At 41.6% G+C, this 22,677-nt stretch overlaps 1 protein-coding gene across 7 annotated transcripts in view; it reads right to left on the bottom strand.

The window, feature by feature from the left end:
* ITGAM (integrin subunit alpha M) overlaps positions 1-17,464 on the bottom strand; it is a 44,580-nt gene extending 27,116 nt beyond the window's left edge. For 2 of the 7 annotated variants that reach the window (XM_030301071.1, XM_030301073.1), the window contains exons 1-10: positions 17,363-17,464; positions 15,489-15,597; positions 11,663-11,766; positions 11,278-11,348; positions 11,014-11,131; positions 5,099-5,229; positions 4,513-4,658; positions 3,616-3,769; positions 910-1,060; positions 199-272 (exon numbers count right to left, since the gene is read on the bottom strand). In XM_030301071.1, coding sequence (XP_030156931.1) covers positions 199-272; positions 910-1,060; positions 3,616-3,769; positions 4,513-4,658; positions 5,099-5,229; positions 11,014-11,131; positions 11,278-11,348; positions 11,663-11,766; positions 15,489-15,597; positions 17,363-17,390 — 1,086 coding nt within the window. In that variant the 5' untranslated portion in view covers positions 17,391-17,464. Of the gene's footprint in view, positions 1-198; positions 273-909; positions 1,061-3,615; positions 3,770-4,512; positions 4,659-5,098; positions 5,230-11,013; positions 11,132-11,277; positions 11,349-11,662; positions 11,767-15,488; positions 15,616-17,362 lie in introns of those variants that run through there. The other 5 variants (XM_030301069.1, XM_030301074.1, XM_030301070.1 and 2 more) reach the window with 4 other exon arrangements.
* Positions 17,465-22,677: the final 5,213 nt, after the last annotated feature.

Genomic DNA, 22,677 nt, shown 5'->3' with positions numbered 1-22,677 from the left:
ACCTAAAGATAATACCATATGTCCACTATATCTCATTTAAAAAAAAAAAGGTCTGATAAGGAAAAGAAAAGGGACCACTGCTCCCCATCAAAGACATGCCTCCCAACAAGTACCAATTGCAGATAAAAGCCACCATACCCTTGCACCTCTTCTCCCCCTTCTTCTTGCCCCATCACAATTTAATAAAGGACCACTTACAGAGGTGATGGCAGCACTGAAGCCTTCCTGAGACATCTCATGTTCAAAGGAGCTGGTACTTCCTGTCTGAGTACCTGTGAGGAGGAGCACTTTCTACATTAAAGAAAGCAGAAGAGCTGGGAACTCAAAAGTTATGTTGACCAAACAAAAAGAGAGTCATATGGGAGCTATGTTGCACTAGAAAGCATGTACTCCTTTTAAAGAGAAGGTGGCAATTTGGTCCCACCTTCTTTTTGCCAAGTAGGAATGCAGTCTAACCTTCCAACTTTTCAAGAGAAACCATAAATCCAGATTGTGTATGAACCTTTCCCTAATTTTTGAATTAATTTATTCAATAAACATTTATTGAGAACTCTCTATGTACCAGGCACTATTCTAGACACTGGAAATACAGCAGTGACTCAAACAGACAAATGTTGGTAGCATATCTAAATTTTTTGAAAAATACTATCTGAGATTTGGCTCCCTTATCCTCCAATTTTTCAGCCTATAGCCAAGGCTTACAAAGTAAATATAAAGTCTACATTCTTTGATTTCAAAGGAAATGACCAAGTGAGGCCAGAGTTGCTGGGAACTAGAGGAAATGGAGAAAGAGTTAATGTTGAGAGGGTATCAAGGGTTAAGAGGTTCTAGCTACTAAAGAGGAAATGCATGTTTGGAGATAAGGAGCTGCCTCTGGAGCTGCTACAGGAATATAGAACCTTAGCTTACCCTCAATTGCAAAGATCTTTTCCTGAAGCTGGTTTTGAATGGTCTTCAGAGCTTCAAAGTTATTCACCCGGAACACATAATCACGAGGAGGCTTTGATGCAATGGTATTAAGCTCTTCACGAGTTTTTGGACTGTTGAAAGCAGCTCCCACCTGTTATCAAGGAATAGAGGCCAAGTCAGACATCATCTGGGGGTATCAGTCTCATCCAGCAAAGAAAATTCTGTGGGAAAAGAATCTGAAACAATATCTGTCAGATGAAGAAATGCACCAGAATAGGGACAGGGCTACCAAGTATAGTAGGGCAGGTTATGCACTGCACATAACATTCTGTCAAGGGAGAAATTAGCTTTTGGTCCCTTTGCTGTGCTATGCCTCCTGGTATGGAGCTGACCTCTCCCAGAGTAAAGGGAGTCTTTTTCTCTATATGAAGGGGTTTCCTACTTGCCAACCCATGCACCCATGATGATACCTTTTTCTATGTCATACAAGGTACTGTGGTAGTTTGATTACACTGATGATCCCCAACTCTATACCTCTTCCTATATCCAAGCCCTTTCCCGCAAAACTTTGCTGTATCCTCCTATTTATGGCAGAGCAATCTGCCCTGCTTGTTGTCTCTGGGTCCAGCTATGTGTCTTGCTTCAGCCAATGGATATTATCCTACATGATTCAGACAGATGCTTTAAAAAAAAAAGTGCTTGAAACATTTCCACTTGCTCTTTTTTTATTGTTTTTTTTAATTTATTTATTTTTTTATATATATGAAATTTATTGACAAATTGGTTTCCATTCAACACCCAGTGCTCATCCCAAAAGGTGCCCTACTCAATACCCATCACCCACCCTCCCCTCCCTCCCACCCCCATCAACCCTCAGTTTGTTCTCAGTTTTTAACAGTCTCTTATGCTTTGGCTCTCTCCCACTCTAACGTCTTTTTTTTTTTTTTTCTCCTTCCCCTCCCCCATGGGTTCCTGTTAAGTTTCTCAGGATCCACATAAGAGTGAAACCATATGGTATCTGTCTTTCTCTGTATGGCTTATTTCACTTAGCATCACACTCTCCAGTTCCATCCACGTTGCTACAAAAGGCCATATTTCATGTTTATTTATTTTTGAGAGGCAGAGAGAGACAGAGCATGAGCAGGGGAGGGGGGGAGAGAGAGAGGGAGACACAGAATCTGAAGCATGCTCCAAGCTCTGAGCTGTCAGCACAGAGCCCGACAGGGGCCTTGAAGCCACAAGCCATGAGATCATGACCTGAGCTGAAGTCAGACTCTCAACCGACTGAGCCACCCAGGTGTCCCTACTTGCTCTTTTGTTCCCCTGCCTTGACCATGAGGACATGCCCAGGCTAGCCCACTGTAAGATGATACTGGGAGCAGCAGAGCCAAGTTACCCCAGTTGTTCCAGTCATTCCAGTCCAGCAGACAGACATAGATGGCAACCCTCAAAAATGGGGAGAGCCAGCCAAGATCAGCAAAGCTGCCAAGCAACCTTCAAATGATTACAGATTTAAGAGTGAGCCTAGTCAAAGCCAGAAAAATTGTCCAGCTCAACTACAGACTTACTTATTGTTTTAAAAGACTGAATTCTGGGGGCGCCTAGGTGGCTCAGTCGGTTAAGCGTCCGACTTCGGCTCAGATCACGATCTCACGGTCCGTGAGTTCGAGCCCCGTGTCGGGCTCTGGGCTGATGGCTCAGAGCCTGGAGCCTGCTTCCGATTCTGTGTCTCCCTCTCTCTCTGCCCCTCCCTCGTTCATGCTCTGTCTCTCTGTCTCAAAAATAAATAAACTTTTTTTTTTTTTTAAGGAAGAAGCAATCTGCAACGTTTATTTATTTTTTTGGGGGGGACAGAGAGAGACAGAGCATGAACGGGGGAGGGGCAGAGAGAGAGGGAGACACAGAATCGGAAACAGGCTCCAGGCTCTGAGCCGTCAGCCCAGAGCCTGATGCGGGGCTCGAACTCACGGACCGCGAGATGGTGACCTGGCTGAAGTCGGACGCTTAACCGACTGCGCCACCCAGGCGCCCCAAATAAATAAACGTTTTAAAAAAAATTTTTTATTTATTTTAAAAAAATTTTTTTAACGTTTATTTATTTTTGAGACAGGGAGAGACAGCATGAACGGGGGAGGGTCGGAGAGAGAGGGAGACACAGAATCTGAAACAGGCTCCAGGCTCTGAGCCATCAGCACAGAGCCTGACACAGGGCTCAAATTCACGGACCGTGAGATCATGACCTAAGCCAAAGTCGGACGCTTAACCAACTGAGCCACCCAGGCGCCCCTAAAAATTTTTTTTAAAAAATAAAGGACTGAATTCTGGTGCGCATGGGTGGCTCAGTCAGTTGAGCATCTGACTTTGGCTCAAGTCATGATCTCACAGCCCATGAGTTTGAGCCCTGCATCAGGCTCTGTGCTGACAGCTCAGAGCCTAAAGCCTGCTTTAGACTCTATGTCTCTCTCTCTCTCTCTCTCCCCCTCTCAAAAATAAAAATAAATTGTTAAAAAAAATTAAAGGACTGAAATCTGAGATAATTTGTTGTACTGCATCATTGTAACAATAATTAACTGACACAGGCTCATGTGGGCTAGCAGTGACCTTGCCCTACCTTGGTTTAACCGATATTTACAAATTTAAGGGAGGGTGTATCCAAGTAGAAGCATCAGGCCACAGAAGCTCAGGCCAGAGAGCCACATTTCCTACCCCAATGACATAGCGAATGATCCCCTCTTTGTCTGCTTCAGGAATGACATCCTTGTACTCCAAGGGATCGCCAAACTTTTCTCCATCCGTGATGACTACTAGGATCTTAAAGGCTTTCTCCCGGGCTCCACTACTGCTCTGAAACAATTCTCTTCTGTCCAGGGAAGAGGAAAGAAAAGTCAAATGTGAATAGAGATACTCTTAATGCTAAGGAGGAAGCATCAGCAGTCACTGGCTCAGATGTAGCTAGGAGGGGTTTGGGCTCCCTTGGAATGAACACTGAGATGTGGCTGCCCCATGGCCTGGAAAGGCAACAGGAGAAGGTAGAAGAGTGGAAGGAAAAGAAATCTTCACTGCATTTATATACTTTTGCATATATTGATTTTTTAAACTATTTTAAATTAAAACAAAATTTTTAAGCTTAATTGGGCCCTCACAAACCTTTCCTGGTTTGATGCAACGGGTCTCTAGCTCACCTTCCTATACTTTTGTCCCAATCCCCACCCTCACCTCTATACACGTACACACACACACACACACACACACACACACACCAGAGTGAACTTTCCAAAACAAGATGTGGTGACATCTCCCCACTGCTTAAAACCTTCAGTGGATCCCCACTGGCTTTTCAGTTGCCTTAAGGGACCTGACCTCAACTAATCTCTGTGGCCACCCTCTAGCTTTACCCTCACGTCTCCCCTTCACTCCTACCTTTACTCATAACTTGTATTTCATGAACATACAATGCAGAGTCCCTCCTCCACACCTTTACTCATGCTGTTCCCTCCACCATAAATATCCTTTACCCCATCCTTGTCTGAACAACTGCCTTCATTCTTCAAATCCCAACTAAAAAATATCACCTCCTCCTTCCATCCTAAGCAAAAAACTTACACTACTTTGCGGATTCCTGTGGCAGTGTGTGTCCGCCCACGCAACTGTTTTATTGGCCTCACCAGCAATGATGGGTTAGGGTTTTTCTTGAATTCATTAAAGGTGAAATGAGTCTGGAAGTCTTCAGAGTACTGCATTAAAGAAAACTGGGAACAGGCATCTGGTATTACACTGGAGAAAGTGTCCCTCCTCACACTTACCCACCTCCTAGGAAATGTTACATAAATCTTGAAACACTCAAGTCTCCAAATCCCTCCAAATTCTACACTGCCCCCAATTCTTCTGCCACACCAGGACAGAGATCTGCCATCAGCTCCCACCTCTAAATACTAGAACTCAGCCAGAGATGACAGGTAGGTTTCATCTCCCATGCCAACCCTTATCAATTAGTCAGAGCGGCCTGCTTTACAGAGGGCTGGAAGAATGCTGAGGCTGCATCCAGAAAGAGCAGGAAAGAGGATCATGAAAGAAAACATGATCAATTGGCAATTTTGCAATAGAAGTAAAAGAGAAAAGTGGCAGACTGGTTGCCATGGATTTGCCAGCTTTATATGAACTATTTCCTAACCAACCCATTTGCCCTCACCAAGGTTTTGGATTTCTTGAATTGACCCATCACAGTTGAGACAAAATCCTTCATCTTCTGAAAGTCGCTCTGGATGATGCTACCAGAACCATCAATCAAGAAGGCAATATCACTGTCTTGCCGAGGGCACTCTTGGGAAACAGGAGAAAGAGCATGAACTGATTAAGTATTAGAGACTGGGATTAATTCTTTTCCATGTCAACCCTCTACTAAGCAGTGAAAATAAAAAGTAAACAATATGCAACCCATGCTCCAAGCTTAATAAAAACATGGACACAGTCTCAAGATGGCAGTCACCATGAGGAAGGCATCTGTAGAATATGTCAATGTTACTTTTGAATAACAACAAAAAATAAACAATTTTTCAAGGAATGCAAGTAGAATCACAGAGCTGAAGGAAGAAATACAGTGAAAAAGAAACAGCAAAATTTAGAAGATGCTTGCACTGTTGGTGGGAATGCAAACTGGTGCAGCCACTCTGGAAAACAGTGTGGAGGTTCCTCAAAAAATTAAAAATAGAACTACCCTATGACCCAGAAATAGCACTGCTAGGAATTTACCCAAGGGATACAGGAGTGCTGATGCATAGGGGCACATGTACCCCAATGTTGATAGCAGCACTCTCAACAATAGCCAAATTATGAAAAGAGCCTAAATGTCCATCAACCAATGAATGGATAAAGAAATTGTGGTTTATATACACATTGGAATACTACGTGGCAATGAGAAAGAATGAAATATAGCCTTTTGTAGCAACATGGATGGAACTGGAGAGTGTGATGGTAAGTGAAATAAGCCATACAGAGATAAACAGATACCATATGTTTTCATTCTTATGTGGATTCTGAGAAACTTAACAGAAACCCATGGGGGAGGGGAAGGAAAAAAAAAAGAGATTAGAGTGGGAGAGAGCCAAAACATAAGAGACTCTTAAAAACTGAGAACAAACTGAGGTTGATGGGGGAGGGAGGGAGGGGAGGGTGGGTGATGGGTATAGAGGAGGGCACCTTTTGGGATGAGCACTGGGTGTTGTATGGAAACCAATTTGACAATAAATTTCATACATTGAAAAAATAAAATAAAATAAAATAAAATAAAATAAAAATAAATTTAAAAAATCCATTAAAATCTGTACATTTTTTTGAAGAAGAAGACCAAAGCAGGAGGCATCACAATCCCAGACTTTAGCCTCTACTACAAAGCTGTCATCATCAAGACAGCATGGTATTGGCACAAAAACAGACACACAGACCAATGGAATAGAATAGAAACCCCAGAACTAGACCCACAAACGTATGGCCAACTCATCTTTGACAAAGCAGGAAAGAACATCCAATGGAAAAAAGACAGCCTCTTTAACAAATGGTGCTGGGAGAACTGGACAGCAACATGCAGAAGGTTGAAACTAGACCACTTTCTCACACCATTTACAAAAATAAACTCAAAATGGATAAAGGACCTAAATGTGAGACAGGAAACCATCAGAACCTTAGAGGAGAAAGCAGGAAAAGACCTCTCTGACCTCAGCCGTAGCAATCTCTTACTCGACACATCCCCAAAGGCAAGGGAATTAAAAGCAAAAGTGAATTACTGGGACCTTATGAAGATAAAAAGCTTCTGCACAGCAAAGGAAACAACCAACAAAACTAAAAGGCAACCAACGGAATGGGAAAAGATATTTGCAAATGACATATCGGACAAAGGGCTAGTATCTAAAATCTATAAAGAGCTCACCAAACTCCACACCCGAAAAACAAATAACCCGGTGAAGAAATGGGCAGAAAACATGAATAGACACTTCTCTAAAGAAGACATCCAGATGGCCAACAGGCACATGAAAAGATGTTCAGCGTCGCTCCTTATCAGGGAAATACAAATCAAAACCACACTCAGGTATCACCTCACGCCAGTCAGAGTGGCCAAAATGAACAAATCAGGAGACTATAGATGCTGGAGAGGATGTGGAGAAACGGGAACCCTCTTGCACTGTTGGTGGGAATGCAAATTGGTGCAGCCGCTCTGGAAAGCAGTGTGGAGGTTCCTCAGAAAATTAAAAATAGACCTACCCTATGACCCAGCAATAGCACTGCTAGGAATTTATCCAAGGGATACAGGAGTACTGATGCATAGGGGCACTTGTACCCCAATGTTCATAGCAGCACTCTCAACAATAGCCAAATTATGGAAAGAGCCTAAATGTCCATCAACTGATGAATGGATAAAGAAATTGTGGTATATATACACAATGGAATACTACGTGGCAAGGAGAAAAAATGAAATATGGCCTTTTGTAGCAACGTGGATGGAACTGGAGAGTGTAATGCTAAGTGAAATAAGCCATACAGAGAAAGACAGATACCATATGGTTTCACTCTTATGTGGATCCTGAGAAACTTAACAGGAACCCATGGGGGAGGGGAAGGAAAAAAAAAAAAAAAAAGAGGTTAGAGTGGGAGAGAGCCAAAGCATAAGAGACTGTTAAAAACTGAGAACAAACTGAGGGTTGATGGGGGGTGGGAGGGAGGGGAGGGTGGGTGATGGGTATTGAGGAGGGCACCTTTTGGGATGAGCACTGGGTGTTGTATGGAAACCAATTTGTCAATAAATTTCATATTAAAAAAAATAATAAAAAAAAAATAAAGTATGTAATGTCAAAAAAAAAATAAAATAAAATAAAAATAAAAATAAATAAACAGATTCTAACATTTATATGGAAAATATACAAAGAAAATTAACTATTGTCAATAAATTTCATATATATAAAAAAAAAGAAAACCTTTTCCAGAAATCATAAAAAAAAATTAAAAAAAAATAAATAAATAAAACCAAAAAAAAAAAAAAGAAAAGAAAATATACAAAGAAAATTAATCAAAAAAATGTTTGAAAATCTCAAAGATATGTTAACTGGAAAGGATCAAGTGTGTACAGAATGTGCCACCATTTGTGGCACAAAATGAAGACTATAGATATGTATATGCTTGTGAATAAGACGAGAAACTGGCAATGAAATGTTTATAGTGTGTCCTTTAGTACTTTTTGAATTTTGAATCATTTTTAAAGAATTGAAGATGTTTTTTATTTTATTTTTTTAGAGGGGGTGTCACAAGTGAGCGAGGGGCAGAGAGAGAGAGATAGAGGGAGGGGGAGAGAGAGAGAGGGAAGGAGAGAAACAGGGCTAACCCAAAGTGGGGCTTGCGGGGTTTTTTTTTTTTTTTTTTGCTTTTTTGTTTTTGTTTTTCTTTTACCAAAGTGAGGCTCATGCTCATCCAAATTGGGGCTCAAGGTCACCCAAAGAGGGGATCGTGCTCACCTGATGTGGGACTCCAACTCAGGAATCATAAGATCTCGACCTGAGCCAAAATCAGATGCTTAAGCTATGAGCCACCCAGGCACCCTAACAATACTTTTAAAAATACTTTTAAAAGAAAAGTATTGAATCCTGAGAGTGAGAACAGAAGAGAGAAATGTGAGGGTGGAGCTGAAGCCACAGAACTGGATGTGATTGGGCACGAAGAACACATGGACAAGAATAGAAGCTGTAACATGGTACCCCTATGCATGCAAAGAAGGCAGAGGAAGACTGCCTGGAGCTGAAGCTTAACAGAAGCCCTTGGCAGGGGGAGAAGCAAAGACAGAAGAGAGAAGGGGAGGGGAGGAGAAGGCAGGAGAGGGGAGGAGAAGGAAGGGGAGAAGAGGGGGAGGGGAGGGGAAGGGGAGGGAGAGGAGAGGAGAGGAAGGGAGAGGAGAGGAAGGAGGGGAGGTGGAGGGAGGGGAAGGGAGGGGAAGGGAGAAATCTAGAGCCAAGTTGTTTTGGGAAAGAAGAGATGATCTGTAGGTCACATCAGAAAAGTCAGTAAATATGAGGGCAGAAAAGAGATTTGGCATTTAGGGAATCATAAATGCCGTTTGCAAGAGGAAGATTTATATGATGGTTGAGCAGAAGCCAGATGTCAGAGGGTGAAGAATAGTGATATGGGGGAAATAGAAACAAGGAGAGAGAGCCCTTTCAAGAAGTGTGGTGGTGAAGGTAAGGAGAAATGGCAGAAGATATAGAGGAGATCAAGGAGAGAGAAGGGTATTTTTAGTGCTATTAATTTTGGTGGTTGATTGATTTTAAGATATGGATAAGCATGAGCATGTTTACATTCAAAAGAAGGGTAGAAATTTAAGCTCCTAGAGAGAATGAAATATTTAAGATGTGGATTTCAAGTTGGTGAGGTGAGAGAGCCTCAAAAGCCCAGAGAAAAGAGTGATTCATGGAAAGGTGGAGAGACAGGTCTTTCTCTAAAACCAAGGGTGATACCATTGCAAAATTTGAACAAGGAGAAGGGGTAAGTGGAGGGAGTTCATCCCTGGCAACTTTGATTTTCTTTGTGAAGAAGGAAGGTTATCTTTTGAGAGCAAAGTACAAAGGAGCAGAGCTTGAGAGAAAAAAAAAACTTACAAAAGGAAGATATATCTGCCCTTGTTTCCAGAACCAACTTGAAGACAAGAAAAAGAAGGCCAAGCAGCTGAAGAAATAAGTGGCAAAAAGTAGTTTAGAAAAAAAAGATTCAGTCAGTCACTCACTCTTTCAGTCAACAAATGTTTGGGGAACAAGAATGTGGTAGGTAGCCACTAAGGTGGTCCCCAAGATTCTCACCTCATGGAAATAACACCCTTGCATAGTCCCTTCTCTTGAGTGTGAGCTAGACTTTTTGACTCAATTCAAAGAAATATAAAATTACAGAAGTAATGTGTTTTTACTTCTGAGATTAGATTATGAAACTACTGTGTTTTCTTCTTTGGGTGTTTTCTCTCCCTCTTGCTCTCCTAATCCCTTGTTTACTCTGGAGGAAGGCAGCTGCTCTGTGGGGAGCAGTTATGAGATTATTTATAGGGAAGCCCATGTGACAAACAACTGAGAGAAGCCTCAAGCAACAACCAGTGAAAACAGAGGCCTTCAGTTCAACAATCTGGTAAATGAGCTTGGAAGTGGATCTTTTTCTCAGTCAAGCATTCAGATGAGACCACAGCTCCAGTTTAACAAGTTAACTTCAATCTCACAAAAAAAAAAACCCTAAGGCAGAGCTACCCAGCTAAGTCATGCCCAGATTCCTGATTCATAGAAACTGTAATATAATTAACATTTATTGTTTTTAGCTACTAAGTTCAGGGGTAATTTGTTAAGCAGCAATAGATATGAGAGTATAGGACAATGAACAAGCTGGACAGTAGTATCCTTGCTATCATGAAGCCTGCATTCCAGAAGAAAGGACATAAAATAAACAAGTAAAATATGTACATACAAGTATGAAAATGGTAAAGTAGGACAATGTGGTAGGGAGTGATGATGGAAAAGATTAGAAGATCCACTCAGAAAAGGCCTCTTTGAAGAAGTGACATTTGAGCTGAGTTGACAATAATGGGTTGCCAGGTAAGATCTGAGGGAAGAGCATTCCAGGCTGAAGGAATAGTGAGTGCAAAGGCCCTAAGACATGGACAACTTGGTGTTGTTCTTGAAGAAAGGCAGCCAGAGTGGCTGGAGCACAGTGGCTGAGGTAGACTGGATGGGAGAAAAGTTGAAGAAGCCATACCATTCAGAGCCTCAAAGGCTATGATTAAGAGACTTAGGCACTTATTCTAAGGACAATGGTTGGGACATCATCTCACAAAGATGAGTGGGCATATCAGGACTTTCCTTATTTATATTTATATTTATATTTATATTTATATTTATACTTATATTTATATCAGGACTTTTCTTAAAGTGCAAAATCCTAGCATCAACTCCTACCATCTCTGTTGGAACCTAGTTGCCTCCCACTTCTGCACCTAGATCCCTAAGTCACCCCTCAGGCTGTGAATAGTCCCCATCCCAGTCCTGCCCTTATGCTCACACTACCCATCTATATTCTTTGCCAAAGGCCACCTACCTCTGAGGCTCTCTGGGAATCTCTGGGGCTGCTGCCGTAGGTTGGATCCAAACAGGAAGCATAAGCCATTCACATAGGTGTTCTCCTTACAAGTTTGGTGCACAGTGGGACCACAGGCCTGGGGGAAGGTTGCATGTGGGAGGGGCTGTTCCTGCTTCCTGTCCTTTTACCTCAGCATTGCCACCCTCCACAGACCCCAGCCCCAGCAGCCATAAGCCCCTGACTCCTTCTTTCAGAACAATCCCATGACCCAGGACAACTCACCAGCAGTCGAAAAGGGTTGGTGGCAAATGCCAGAGACAGGCCCAGAGACATGTTCACCGCCTCCAGGGGGACTGAGGAGACATATATATATACATGGTCACCTTCAGGGGCATAAAATGGGCTATGTGAAGGTCAACAGAGGTCACTTTAACCTGGGAGACATGCAGACTAAACAGATCAAGGTGAACCTAAGTCACAGGAAAGGAACATGAAGGGGGTGCCTGAAAGTATCTGAGGTAGAGTCTGCATACAGCACAGAGACTGATGAACTGGATGCCTGAGCCCCCAACTACAGACGCTCAGAACAAAAGGAATGCCTGGCAAGTTCAGGTGTACACACAGGTGGAAGCCTAGCCCTGGATCCCAAGGAGGGGCAGTGACTCACCCTCCAGGGAGATAGGCTCACACTTGCCCGTGCTGTAGTCACACTGGTAGAGGCCACCTGTTTGGTTGGCAGCCTTTATCTCCTGGGGGGCTCCAACCACCAACCTGGGGGGAGAGTTAGGAAAAGATCACTACAGGGACAAGAGAAAACCATGGCATGTGGGAAAGAAGGAGACCATGGAAGTTCTGCCACTCAAAGGAAAGTGAGAAGAGACAACCCTCAGTATTTCCCAATTCCCTGAAATAGGAGGAAGATTCAGCAAAGAAAAAAAATGGGAAAAGTTTAAATATTGGAAGGGGAAGGGCCTCTTTAAGAATGACACAAAACCAAGAAGTCATTAAAAAGTTGTGGCATCCTGGGGCGCCTGGGTGGCTCAGTCGGTTGAGCGTCCGACTTCAGCTCAGGTCACGATCTCACGGTTTGTGAGTTCGAGCCCCGCATCAGGCTCCGGGCTGATGGCTCAGAGCCTGGAGCCTGCTTCCGATTCTGTGTCTCCCTCTCTCTGCCCCTCCCCCATTCATGCTCTGTCTCTCTGTCTCAAAAATAAATAAACATTAAAAAAATTTAAAAAAAAATTGTTGCATCCTATATTGTACACCTGAAATTAATATAACACTGTATGTTAACTATACTGGAATTTAAAGAAAAATTTTTGATGAATAAATTCAACCATTTTAAATTCAGTCATTTTGAATAAATTTCTGTATGTGATATCAGGGAAATGCAAATCAAAACTACAATGAGATATCACCTTGGGGGCACCTGGGTGGCTCAGTTGGTTAAGCATCTGACTTTGGCTTAGGTCATGATCTTGTGGTTCGTGAGTTCTCTCTGTTGTCAGCACGCTTCTGATCCTCTGTCTCCCTCCCTCTCTCTCTGTCCCTCCCCTGCTTGTGCACATGCTCTCTCTCTCTCTCTCAAAAATAAATAAACATTAAAAAAATAATGAGATATCACCTTATACCTATCAAAATGGCTAAAATCGAAAAACACAAGAAACAACAGGTACTGGTGAGGATATGGAGAAAGGGGAACCCTCACGCACTGTTGGTAGGATGCAAACTAGTGCAGCCACTCTGGAAAACAGTATTGAGTTTCCCCAAAAAGTTAAAAATAAAGCTATACTACGATCCAGCAATTGCACTACTGGATATTTACCCAAAGAATGCAAAACCAATAATTCAAAGGGATACATGCATCCCAATGTTTACAGCAGCATTATCTACAATAGCCAAATTATAGAAGAAATCCAATTGTTCATCAACTGATGAATGGATAAAGAAGATACGGTGTATTCTGAGCCTGGCTGGCTCAGTCAGTGGAGTGTGTGACTCTTGATCTTGGGTTGTGAGTTCAAACCCCACACTGGGTGTAGAGACTACTTAAAAATAAAATCTTAAAAAAAAAAGATGATGATGATGATAATATACATATATACACATATATATGTATATACACACACATACACGATGGAATATTAATAGCCATAAAAAAGAATGAAATCTTGCTGTTTGCAACGACATGAGTGGAGTTAGAGACTATTATGCTAGGTGAAATAAGTCAGTCAGAGAAAGACAAATACTGTATGATTTCACTCATATGTGGAATTTAAGAAACCAAGCAATAAACGAAGGGACAAAAAAAGAGAAATGCAAACCAAGAAACAGATTCTTAACTATAGAGAACAAAAACTTTTTTCTAAATTTCCATATGTGAAAAACTACCATATACAAAGTTAAAGGACAAACAATAAACTGGTGAGAGGGAGATTAGCAACTCATGCCACAGACTACTTTCCTCAATATAGTCAGAGCTCCTACAAATCAATAAAGAAAAGAGAAATAAAACAATAGAAAAATGGGCAACAAATAAGACAAAGGTTCACAGAAAAGGAAATACATTTCTCATTTAAAAACAAGTGCAATTTAAGGGGCACCTGCATGACTCCTGGGTAACTCAGTCAGTTGAGCATCCAGCTCTTGGTTTCAGCTCAGGTCATGATCTCACAGTTCATGAGTTTGAGTCCCTGACATAGCAGACCCTGCTTGGGATTCTGTCTCCCTCTCCGCCTGCCCCTCTCCTGCTCTCTCACTCTGTCTCTCAAAATAAATAAACGCTTTAAAAAATAAAAATAAAAAATAAAAATAAGGGGCATCTGGGTGGCTAAGAGTCTGACTTCTGTTCAGTCATGATCTCAAAGTTTGTGAGTTAGAGCATCACACAGGGCTCTGCATTGACAGTGAGGAGCCTATTTCAGATCCTCTGTCTCCTTCTCTCTCTGCCCCTTCCCAACTCACACACATGAGCACCTGCACATTCTCTCTCTCAAAAATAAATATAAATAAATAAATGAATGAATAAATGCAATTTAAAACTAAATTGAGATACCATATCTAACCTATTCAATTTGCAAAGATCAAGAAGTTTGATTACACATTGGGTTGGCAGGTGGGTGGGGAAGTAAGTGTTTCCATAAATTTCTGGTGTAAGTGCAAACTGTTTCCACCTCCACCAAGGGTAATCTGGAAACATCTATTAACATCACATATGCATTCCTTTGATCCAGGAATCCTAGTTCTAGGAATTTGCTTCCAAATATACTCACACATGTACAAAAGGACAGCATTTTTCACATCACAAAAATTTGGCAACAATCTAATGTCTATTAAGAAGAGATTTAAATGTAATATCAATGTAAACTATAGTACCTCAAAATAATAGAATATGATGCAAGAATTTTTTTAATTTTTTTTAACGTTTATTTATTTTTGAGACAGAGAGACACAGAGCATGAACGGGGGAGGGGCAGAGAGAGAGGGAGGCACAGAATCAGAAGCAGGCTCCAGGCTCTGAGCCATCAGCCCAGAGCCCGATGCGGGGCTCGAACTCGCGGACCGCGAGTTCGTGACCTGAGCTGAAGTCGGACACTTAACCGACTGAGCCACCCAGGAGCCCCTGATGCAAGAATTTAAAAGAATGAGTTAGGGGGCACCTGGGTGGCTCAGTTGGTTAAGTGTCCAACTTCAGCTCAGGTCATGATCTCATGGTTTGTGGTTCTAGTCCCACATCAGGCTCTGTGCTCACCAGAGCCTGAAGCCTGCTTCAGATTTGTGTCTCCTTCTCTCTCTCTCTCTCTCTCTCTCTGCCCCTCCCCTGCTTGTGCTCTCTCTCTCTCTCAAAAATAAATAAACATTTAAGAAAAAATTTTTAAGAATGGGTAAAGTTTTTATGCATGTATCTGGGAAAATTACCAAGCTCTATTAAGAAAAAAAAATGCAAAGCTCAGAATAGAGCAGAGGCTGGCAAACTTTTTGTGGAAAGGTAATACTATTTCCATAATTCTTTTTATATAGGCAAATATTTTAGGCTTTGCAGGCCATATACTCCCTGTTGAAGCCTCTTGATTCTCCCATTGTAGCTCCAAAGTGTCCATAAACAACGAATAGCAAGTTGGGATGAGGATGGGATCAATAAAATTTATTTACAAAAATAGGCAGCAGTAGTTTGAATACAATGTGTGCTACAAATTGTGTGTGGAATGGGAGTTAAGGAAATTTGGAGGTACACACAACATAGACTCTGCAAGGACCCACAAGAAACCATTTAACAGGGAACCTCCTGGGTAAAGAATGGGGGAAGGGAGTATGTGCTGAGGAGACTTTTTACTATTGCACTCTTTAGGATCTTTTGAATTTAGAACTCTCTATCTGTATTACCTATACAAAAAGTAAATCAAGAAAAAAATCCACAAAATTGTGATTTTTTTTTCAAGTATATAAGTGTTAAAGAGAAGTGTAATACAGAGACCTCCACATGTGGTCCTTACCGGGATCCCTCAAGCTGGACCACACTTTGCCCGAAGCCCGCTGCATTCTCTTGGAATAGCGTTGCATGCTTAGTATCCAGGTTGAACCCATGACATAATAAGGCCAAGGCTGGAAGGAGGAGAAAGCCTGAGGGTCAGGAGGACGTAAGGAGATAAGAAAGCAACTTGGATGTGAGGGTGATCTGGCTGCGACATCTGTCACCCCATTGATTGCCAGGGTTGATTCGGCTGATTTGACTGGCTAGGCGGGTGTCTCCTTCCTCCCTCACCGCTCCATGTGCTTCCCTCCCAAAGTTGCGCGCTCGGTCGAAGAGGACGACCTTCCCTGACAGAGGAGGACCGTTCTTCCGCCACAAGTATATGAGTAGCTGCGCTCCCATGCTAGAACCTCCAAACAAGCTCTCAAGGTCCATTTGTAGGAGAACGTAGGATAGTCAAGCTTCCAAGACTCCAGACACATCCAAATGAGGCGCTGCACGTGGCAGTCTGCCTTTCTTTATAAAAATAAAAATAACACTTGGGGCGCCTGGGTGGCGCAGTCGGTTAGGCGTCCGACTTCAGCCAGGTCACGATCTCGCGGTCCGGGAGTTCGAGCCCCGCGTCGGGCTCTGGGCTGATGGCTCAGAGCCTGGAGCCTGCTTCTGATTCTGTGCCTCCCTCTCTCTCTCTGCCCCTCCCCCGTTCATGCTCTGTCTCTCTCTGTCCCAAGAATAAATAAACGTTGAAAAAAAAATTAAAAAAAATAAATAAATAACACTAATAATAATAAAAATAAATAAATTTTTTAAAAAAGCAACTTGCCCTCCTGCTCTGTGCATCTACCTGCTGGAATTCACCCTAACCCAGCATGGAGATATCTGCCTCCCAGGTCCAACTGTCTTACTGTCCAACTGTCTGAAGTGGAGGTTGGCACACTTTTTCTATAAAGGGCCAGATAGTAAATATTTTAAGTTTTGTGGGCCAAGAAGCAAGTAGAGTACATTAGGTAAGTACTTACACAACAAGAGAGAAAATGTATTTCCACAAATTTTTCACTAGGGAAATTCAAAATATAATAATTGAGTACAGCTTTTTTGTAATATAAATTTACTAATGAGACAAATGGAATTCTTTTGGGAAAATAACGTGTCACTTCTCCGGGATTCAGAGTTAGCTTTCCTTGTCATGAATCAATTGCAAATGTTCACCTGAGACCTATGGCTCACAGTACAAAAACAGGTAGGGGAATCCATGCCTTATGGCCACAGGCATAAGTTACTTTGCTGACTCTTGGCCCAAAGACCACTAATATGGGGTACAATCAGTCCCTCTCTGAGCTCCACCCTATGCTCCTACCCTGCTGATTTGCCTAACAAGTTCTTAAAGACTCTCTATTAGGCAATTTCCTTCATATGCAACTCTCAAGCATTTTTTTTCCTTTATTTGGCTCATTCTCCACAAAGCACAGGCATGAAAGGAAGCAGATTTGAATCATTTTGGTCATTCAACAAACATTTACACCTGGTTCCTTGGAAAATAGAACTGTAGACAAAGTGGAGATGGTAAAATGGAATCCAAGAAACACTCTGAGAATCCAATATATGTTGACTTTTGGGCATATCATTCCACCTGTCTGGGACCTCAGTTCCCTCATCTGTAAAGTGAAGGGGACAGCCAAGCCCCATTGCATTGTCTGTAAACTTAAATATTCATCCAAGCTTCTCTGGTCATCCCATCTTGGTCTAGTTCTCTCTGCTTCTTGAATCCCTTGTCCTTCCTCAAATTCCCCCCATCTAACTCCTAGATATTCTGTGCCCTCTCTCTCCACTCAGAGACTCAAAAGGTCCCCGTCTCCTCACTCTGATCACCCCACCACCACCAAGTCCCTAGGGTACCTGTTAACAGAAGAACTCTGTGAGTCATAGCTGGTGGGAGCAGAAACTGTGGAACTGGATGCACCACTGAGCCACTTCAAGAAAGCCACCAAAGACAGGAAGGACAGAAAAGGAGAAGTAGGAGGCAGAAGTCTATTAGAGATTCAAAGGAAGAGGGCGGGGGCTTAGTGAGCACAGTCCTGCTCAACCTTCTTCCTTGGACTACAAACAGCCTGTGCTCCCTCCCTAACCATATTCCTGGCCCAAACCAACAAGATCCCTGTCCCAAAGGTATTCTTTGCCCACCCGCTTCTAGGGTTGGCCAAGCATTATGAAAAGCAACCTGAGGGGTGCCTGGGTGGCTCAGCTGGTTGACCATCTGACTCTTGATTTTGGCTCAGGTCATGATCCCAGGGTCCTGGGATCAAGTGCTGTGACAGGCTCGCACTGAGTGTGGAGCCTGCTTACTTGGAGCCTGCTTAAGATTCTCTCCCTCCACCCCTCTCCCCTGCCTCTTGCTCATCCTCTCTCTCTCTAAAATAAATAAATAAATAAATATAATAAATATATATATATATATATATATATATTATATTTATTTATTTAAAAAAGAAAAGCAAGCTGAAGAAACTTAGGGTCTGCCTCCTGGAACATGTGTCTAAACTGATATTAATACAGACCAAGCATATGTGGACAGTCACACTGTGTCTCTCTGAAAGTACACTTTGCAAAATGTCCTTCCCTCCTGCCCAAGGAAATAGGAGTACCCTTCAGCCACAGCTGTCCTCCTTTTATAACCATCAGAAAGGACAAGTCAGGTACAGAGAAACCCAGTGCTTTTTAAATATTATTTTGCTTAAAAAAAAGCCTCAAACACTTTGTCTAGGAGTTTTCACTTCCAGAAATTTATCCTAAAAAATAGTTGAGAAGTACAAATATGTATTTACAAGCTTGTTCACTGTGGCATTGTTTTTAATAACAAAAAACTAGAATTGCTTCAATAGCCAACAACAGAGGGATGGTTGAATGATGTCTCACTCTGTGATACATCCTTACATTCCATCATGACTACTCACTTCTAAATCTGTTTTCAAAGACATAATTTCACGTGTTAACCTTCAAAACAAAACTGTCAGTTACTTTACCAGCAAAACTGGGTTTATTCAGGAATAATAGAAATTGTGATTTGGGACTTACAAGCTATGGCAAAACCAAGTCCCAAAAACAAAGGACAGGAAAGCTCTTTTATAGAGGAAAGAAATGAGTTGGGAAAGGTAGTTATAAACAAAAACTCCATTGGAGTAAACTGGGAGTTCAAAGTATAGTGGCTTTTCATTCCTGAGTTGGGACATTTTCTCTCACTGACTGGGCTGTTGGTCAGCAAGGAAAAAATCTTTTAGGAGGAAAAAAATATAAAGTATAACTAGTAATTTATCCAAAGGATACAAAAGGGCTGATTCGAAGGGGCTGATGCATCCCATGTATATAGCAATGCAATCAACAATAGCCAAATTATGGAAAGAGCCCAAATGTCCACTGACTGATGAATAAAGAAGATGTAGTATATATATATATGCAATGGAATACTACTTGATAATCAAAAAGAATGAAATTTTGCCATTTGCAACAACATAGATGGAACTAGAGGGTATTTTGCTAAGCGAAATAAGTCATTCAGAGAAAGACAAATATATGATTTGACTCCTGTATGGAATTTGAGAGACTCAACAGATGAACATAGGGAAGGGAAGGAAAAATAAGAAAAAAACAGAGAGGGAAGCAAGTCAAAAGAAACTTTTAAATACAGAGAACAAATTGAGCGTTGCTGGAGCTGGGTGGGTGGGGATGGGTTACATGGGTGATGGGAATTAAGGAGGGCACTTTTCAGGATGAGCACTATCACTGGGTTCTACTCCTGAAGCCAAGACTAACTACACTGTATGTTAACTAACTTGAATTTAAATTTAAAAAAGGAAAGAAAATATAAAGTATAAGTGTCTTCCTGTTGTGTAATGCAGTCCCTTTCTGTTGGAGCCTGCAAATGACCAGGAGCAGTGAGTGTGAGAGCTTCCCTTACTGTTTTCCTGACTCCATTTTGTTTTTTTGAGAGAGACAGAGAGAGAAAATGAGTGAGTAGGAGAGAGGCAGAGGGAGAGAGAGAATCTTATGCAAGTTCCATGCCCAGCACAGGGCCCTATGCAGGGCTCAATTTCAGGGGCTTGATCTCACTATCTCACCACCAACTGTGAGACCATGACCTGAGCCCAAATTGAGAGTTGGAAGATTAACCAACTGAGCACCCCCTCCTGATTCCATTTTAAATGCAGCATTGGGGCACCTGGGTGGCTCAGTTGGCTTACCATCCAACTTCGGCTCAGATCATGATCTTATTATTCATGGGTTCAAGCCCCGTGTCAGGCTCTGTGCTGATTGTGCAGACCCTGCTTGGAATTCTCTCTCTCCCTCTCTCTCTCTCTCTCTCTATGCCCCTCCCCCACTCGTGCTTTCTCTCTCTCAAGATAAATAATAAAAATATTAAAAATAAATACATAAATAAATGAGGTTTCCTTTATTCAGTCACACATGAAATATATAGAACACCAAACTGCACCTTGTATATGACTACTAATGTGATTCCCCAAGCCAATGATTTTTTCACTCTATCTCTAACACATTTTCTCTTGCCCCTAGTCCTACCTGCTTAATAACCAGAGCAAATAAATATTTGTCCTCTTAAAAAAAAATCCATTAAAAATCTGTACATTTTTAAAATATTTAAAATATTTTATTTTTTTTTTATTTATTTATTTATTTATTTATTTATTTATTTTCAGAGAGAGAATATGCACATGTACAAAAGGCCCCGAATAGCGAAAGTAATTTTGAAGAAGAAGACCAAAGCAGGAGGCATCATAATCCCAGATTTTAACCTCTACTACAAAGCTGTAATCATCAAGACAGCATGGTATTGGCACAAAAACAGACACATAGACCAATGGAATAGAATAGAAACCCCAGAACTAGACCCACAAACGTATGGCCAACTAATCTTTAGGAAAGAACATCCAATGGAAAAAAGTCTCTTTAACAAATGGTGCTGGGAGAACTGGACAGCAACATGCAGAAGATTGAAACTAGACCACTTTCTGACACCATTCACAAAAATAAACTCAAAATGGATAAAGGACCTGAATGTGAGACAGGAAACCATCAAAACCCTAGAGGAGCGACGCTGAACATCTTTTCATGTGCCTGTTGGCCATCTGGATGTCTTCTTTAGAGAAGTGTCTATTCATGTTTTCTGCCCATTTCTTCACTGGGTTATTTGTTTTTCGGGTGTGGAGTTTGGTGAGCTCTTTATAGATTTTAGATACTAGCCCTTTGTCCGATATGTCATTTGCAAATATCTTTTCCCATTCCGTTGGTTGCCTTTTAGTTTTGTTGGTTGTTTCCTTTGCTGTGCAGAAGCTTTTTATCTTCATAAGGTCCCAGTAATTCACTTTTGCTTTTAATTCCCTTGCCTTTGGGGATGTGTCGAGTAAGAGATTGCTACGGCTGAGGTCAGAGAGATCTTTTCCTGCTTTCTCCTCTAAGGTTTTGATGGTTTCCTGTCTCACATTTAGCCATACAGAGAAAGACAGATACCATATGGTTTCACTCTTATGTGGATCCTGAGAAACTCAACAGGAACCCATGGGGGAGGGGAAGGAAAAAAAAAAAAAAAAAGAGGTTAGAGTGGGAGAGAGCCAAAGCATAAGAGACTGTTAAAAACTGAGAACAAACTGAGGGTTGATGGGGGGTGGGAGGGAGGGGAGGGTGGGTGATGGGTATTGAGGAGGGCACCTTTTGGGATGAGCACTGGGTGTTGTATGGAAACCAATTTGTCAATAAATTTCATAAAAAAAAAAATTAAAAAAAAAATAAAGAAAAAAAAAAAAAAAAAAACCCTAGAGGAGAAAGCAGGAAAAGACCTCTCTGACCTCAGCCGTAGCAATTTCTTACTTGACACATCCCCAAAGGCAAGGGAATTAAAAGCAAAAATGAACTATTGGGACCTTATGAAGATAAAAAGCTTCTGCACAGCAAAGGAAACAAACAACAAAACTAAAAGGCAACCAACGGAATGGGAAAAGATGTTTGCAAATGACATATCAGACAAAGGGCTAGTATCCAAAATCTAGAAAGAGCTCACCAAACTCCACACCCAAAAAACAAATAACCCAGTGAAGAAATGGGCAGAAAACATGAATAGACACTTCTCTAAAGAAGACATCCAGATGGCCAACAGGCATATGAAAAGATGCTCAACGTCACTCCTCATCAGGAAAATACAAATCAATACCACACTCAGATGTCACCTCATGCCAGTCTGAGTGGCCAAAATGAACAAATCAGGAGACTATAGATGCTGGAGAGGATGTGAAGAAACGGGAACCCTCTTGCACTGTTGGTGGGAATGCAAACTGGTGCAGCCACTCTGGAAAACAGTGTGGAGGTTCCTCAAAAAATTAAAAATAGACCTACCTTATGACCCAGCAATAGCACTGCTAGGAATTTACCCAAGGGATACAGGAATACTGATGCATAGGGGCACTTGTACCCCAATGTTTATAGCAGCACTCTCAACAATAGCCAAATTATGGAAAGAGCCTAAATGTCCATCAACTGATGAATGGATAAAGAAATTGTGGCTTATATACACATTGGAATACTACGTGGCAATGAGAAAGAATGAAATATGGCGCTTTGTAGCAATGTGGATGGAACTGGAGAGTGTGACGCTAAGTGAAATAAGCCATACAGAGATAGACAGATACCATATGTTTTCATTCTTATGTGGATTCTGAGAAACTTAACAAAAACCCATGGGGGAGGGGAAGGGAAAAAAAAAAGAGGTTAGAGTGGGAGAGAGCCAAAACATAAGAGACTCTTAAAAACTGAGAACAAACTGAGGGTTGATGGGGGAGGGAGGGAGGGGAGGGTGAGTGATGGGTATAGAGGAGGGCACCTTTTGGGATGAGCACTGGGTGTTGTATGGAAACCAATTTGACAATAAATTTCATACATTGAAAAAATAAAATAAAATAAAATAAAATAAAATAAAAATAAATTTAAAAAATCCATTAAAAATCTGTACATTTTTTAAATATTTTATTTATTTATTTATTTTCAGAGAGAGAATATGCAGTTGTACATGAGTCGGGGAGGGGCAGAGAAACAGGAGAGGGAGAATCCTAAGCAGGCTCCATGCTGTCAGCACAGAGACCAACTCGGGGCTCCATCTTACAAACCGTGAGATCATTACCTAAGCAGATATCACGAGTCTGACGTTTAAC

The sequence above is a fragment of the Lynx canadensis genome, chromosome E3 (assembly GCF_007474595.2).
Source record: "Lynx canadensis isolate LIC74 chromosome E3, mLynCan4.pri.v2, whole genome shotgun sequence".
Taxonomy (NCBI): domain Eukaryota; kingdom Metazoa; phylum Chordata; class Mammalia; order Carnivora; family Felidae; genus Lynx; species Lynx canadensis.
This window is presented reverse-complemented; position numbering and strand designations above follow the sequence as displayed.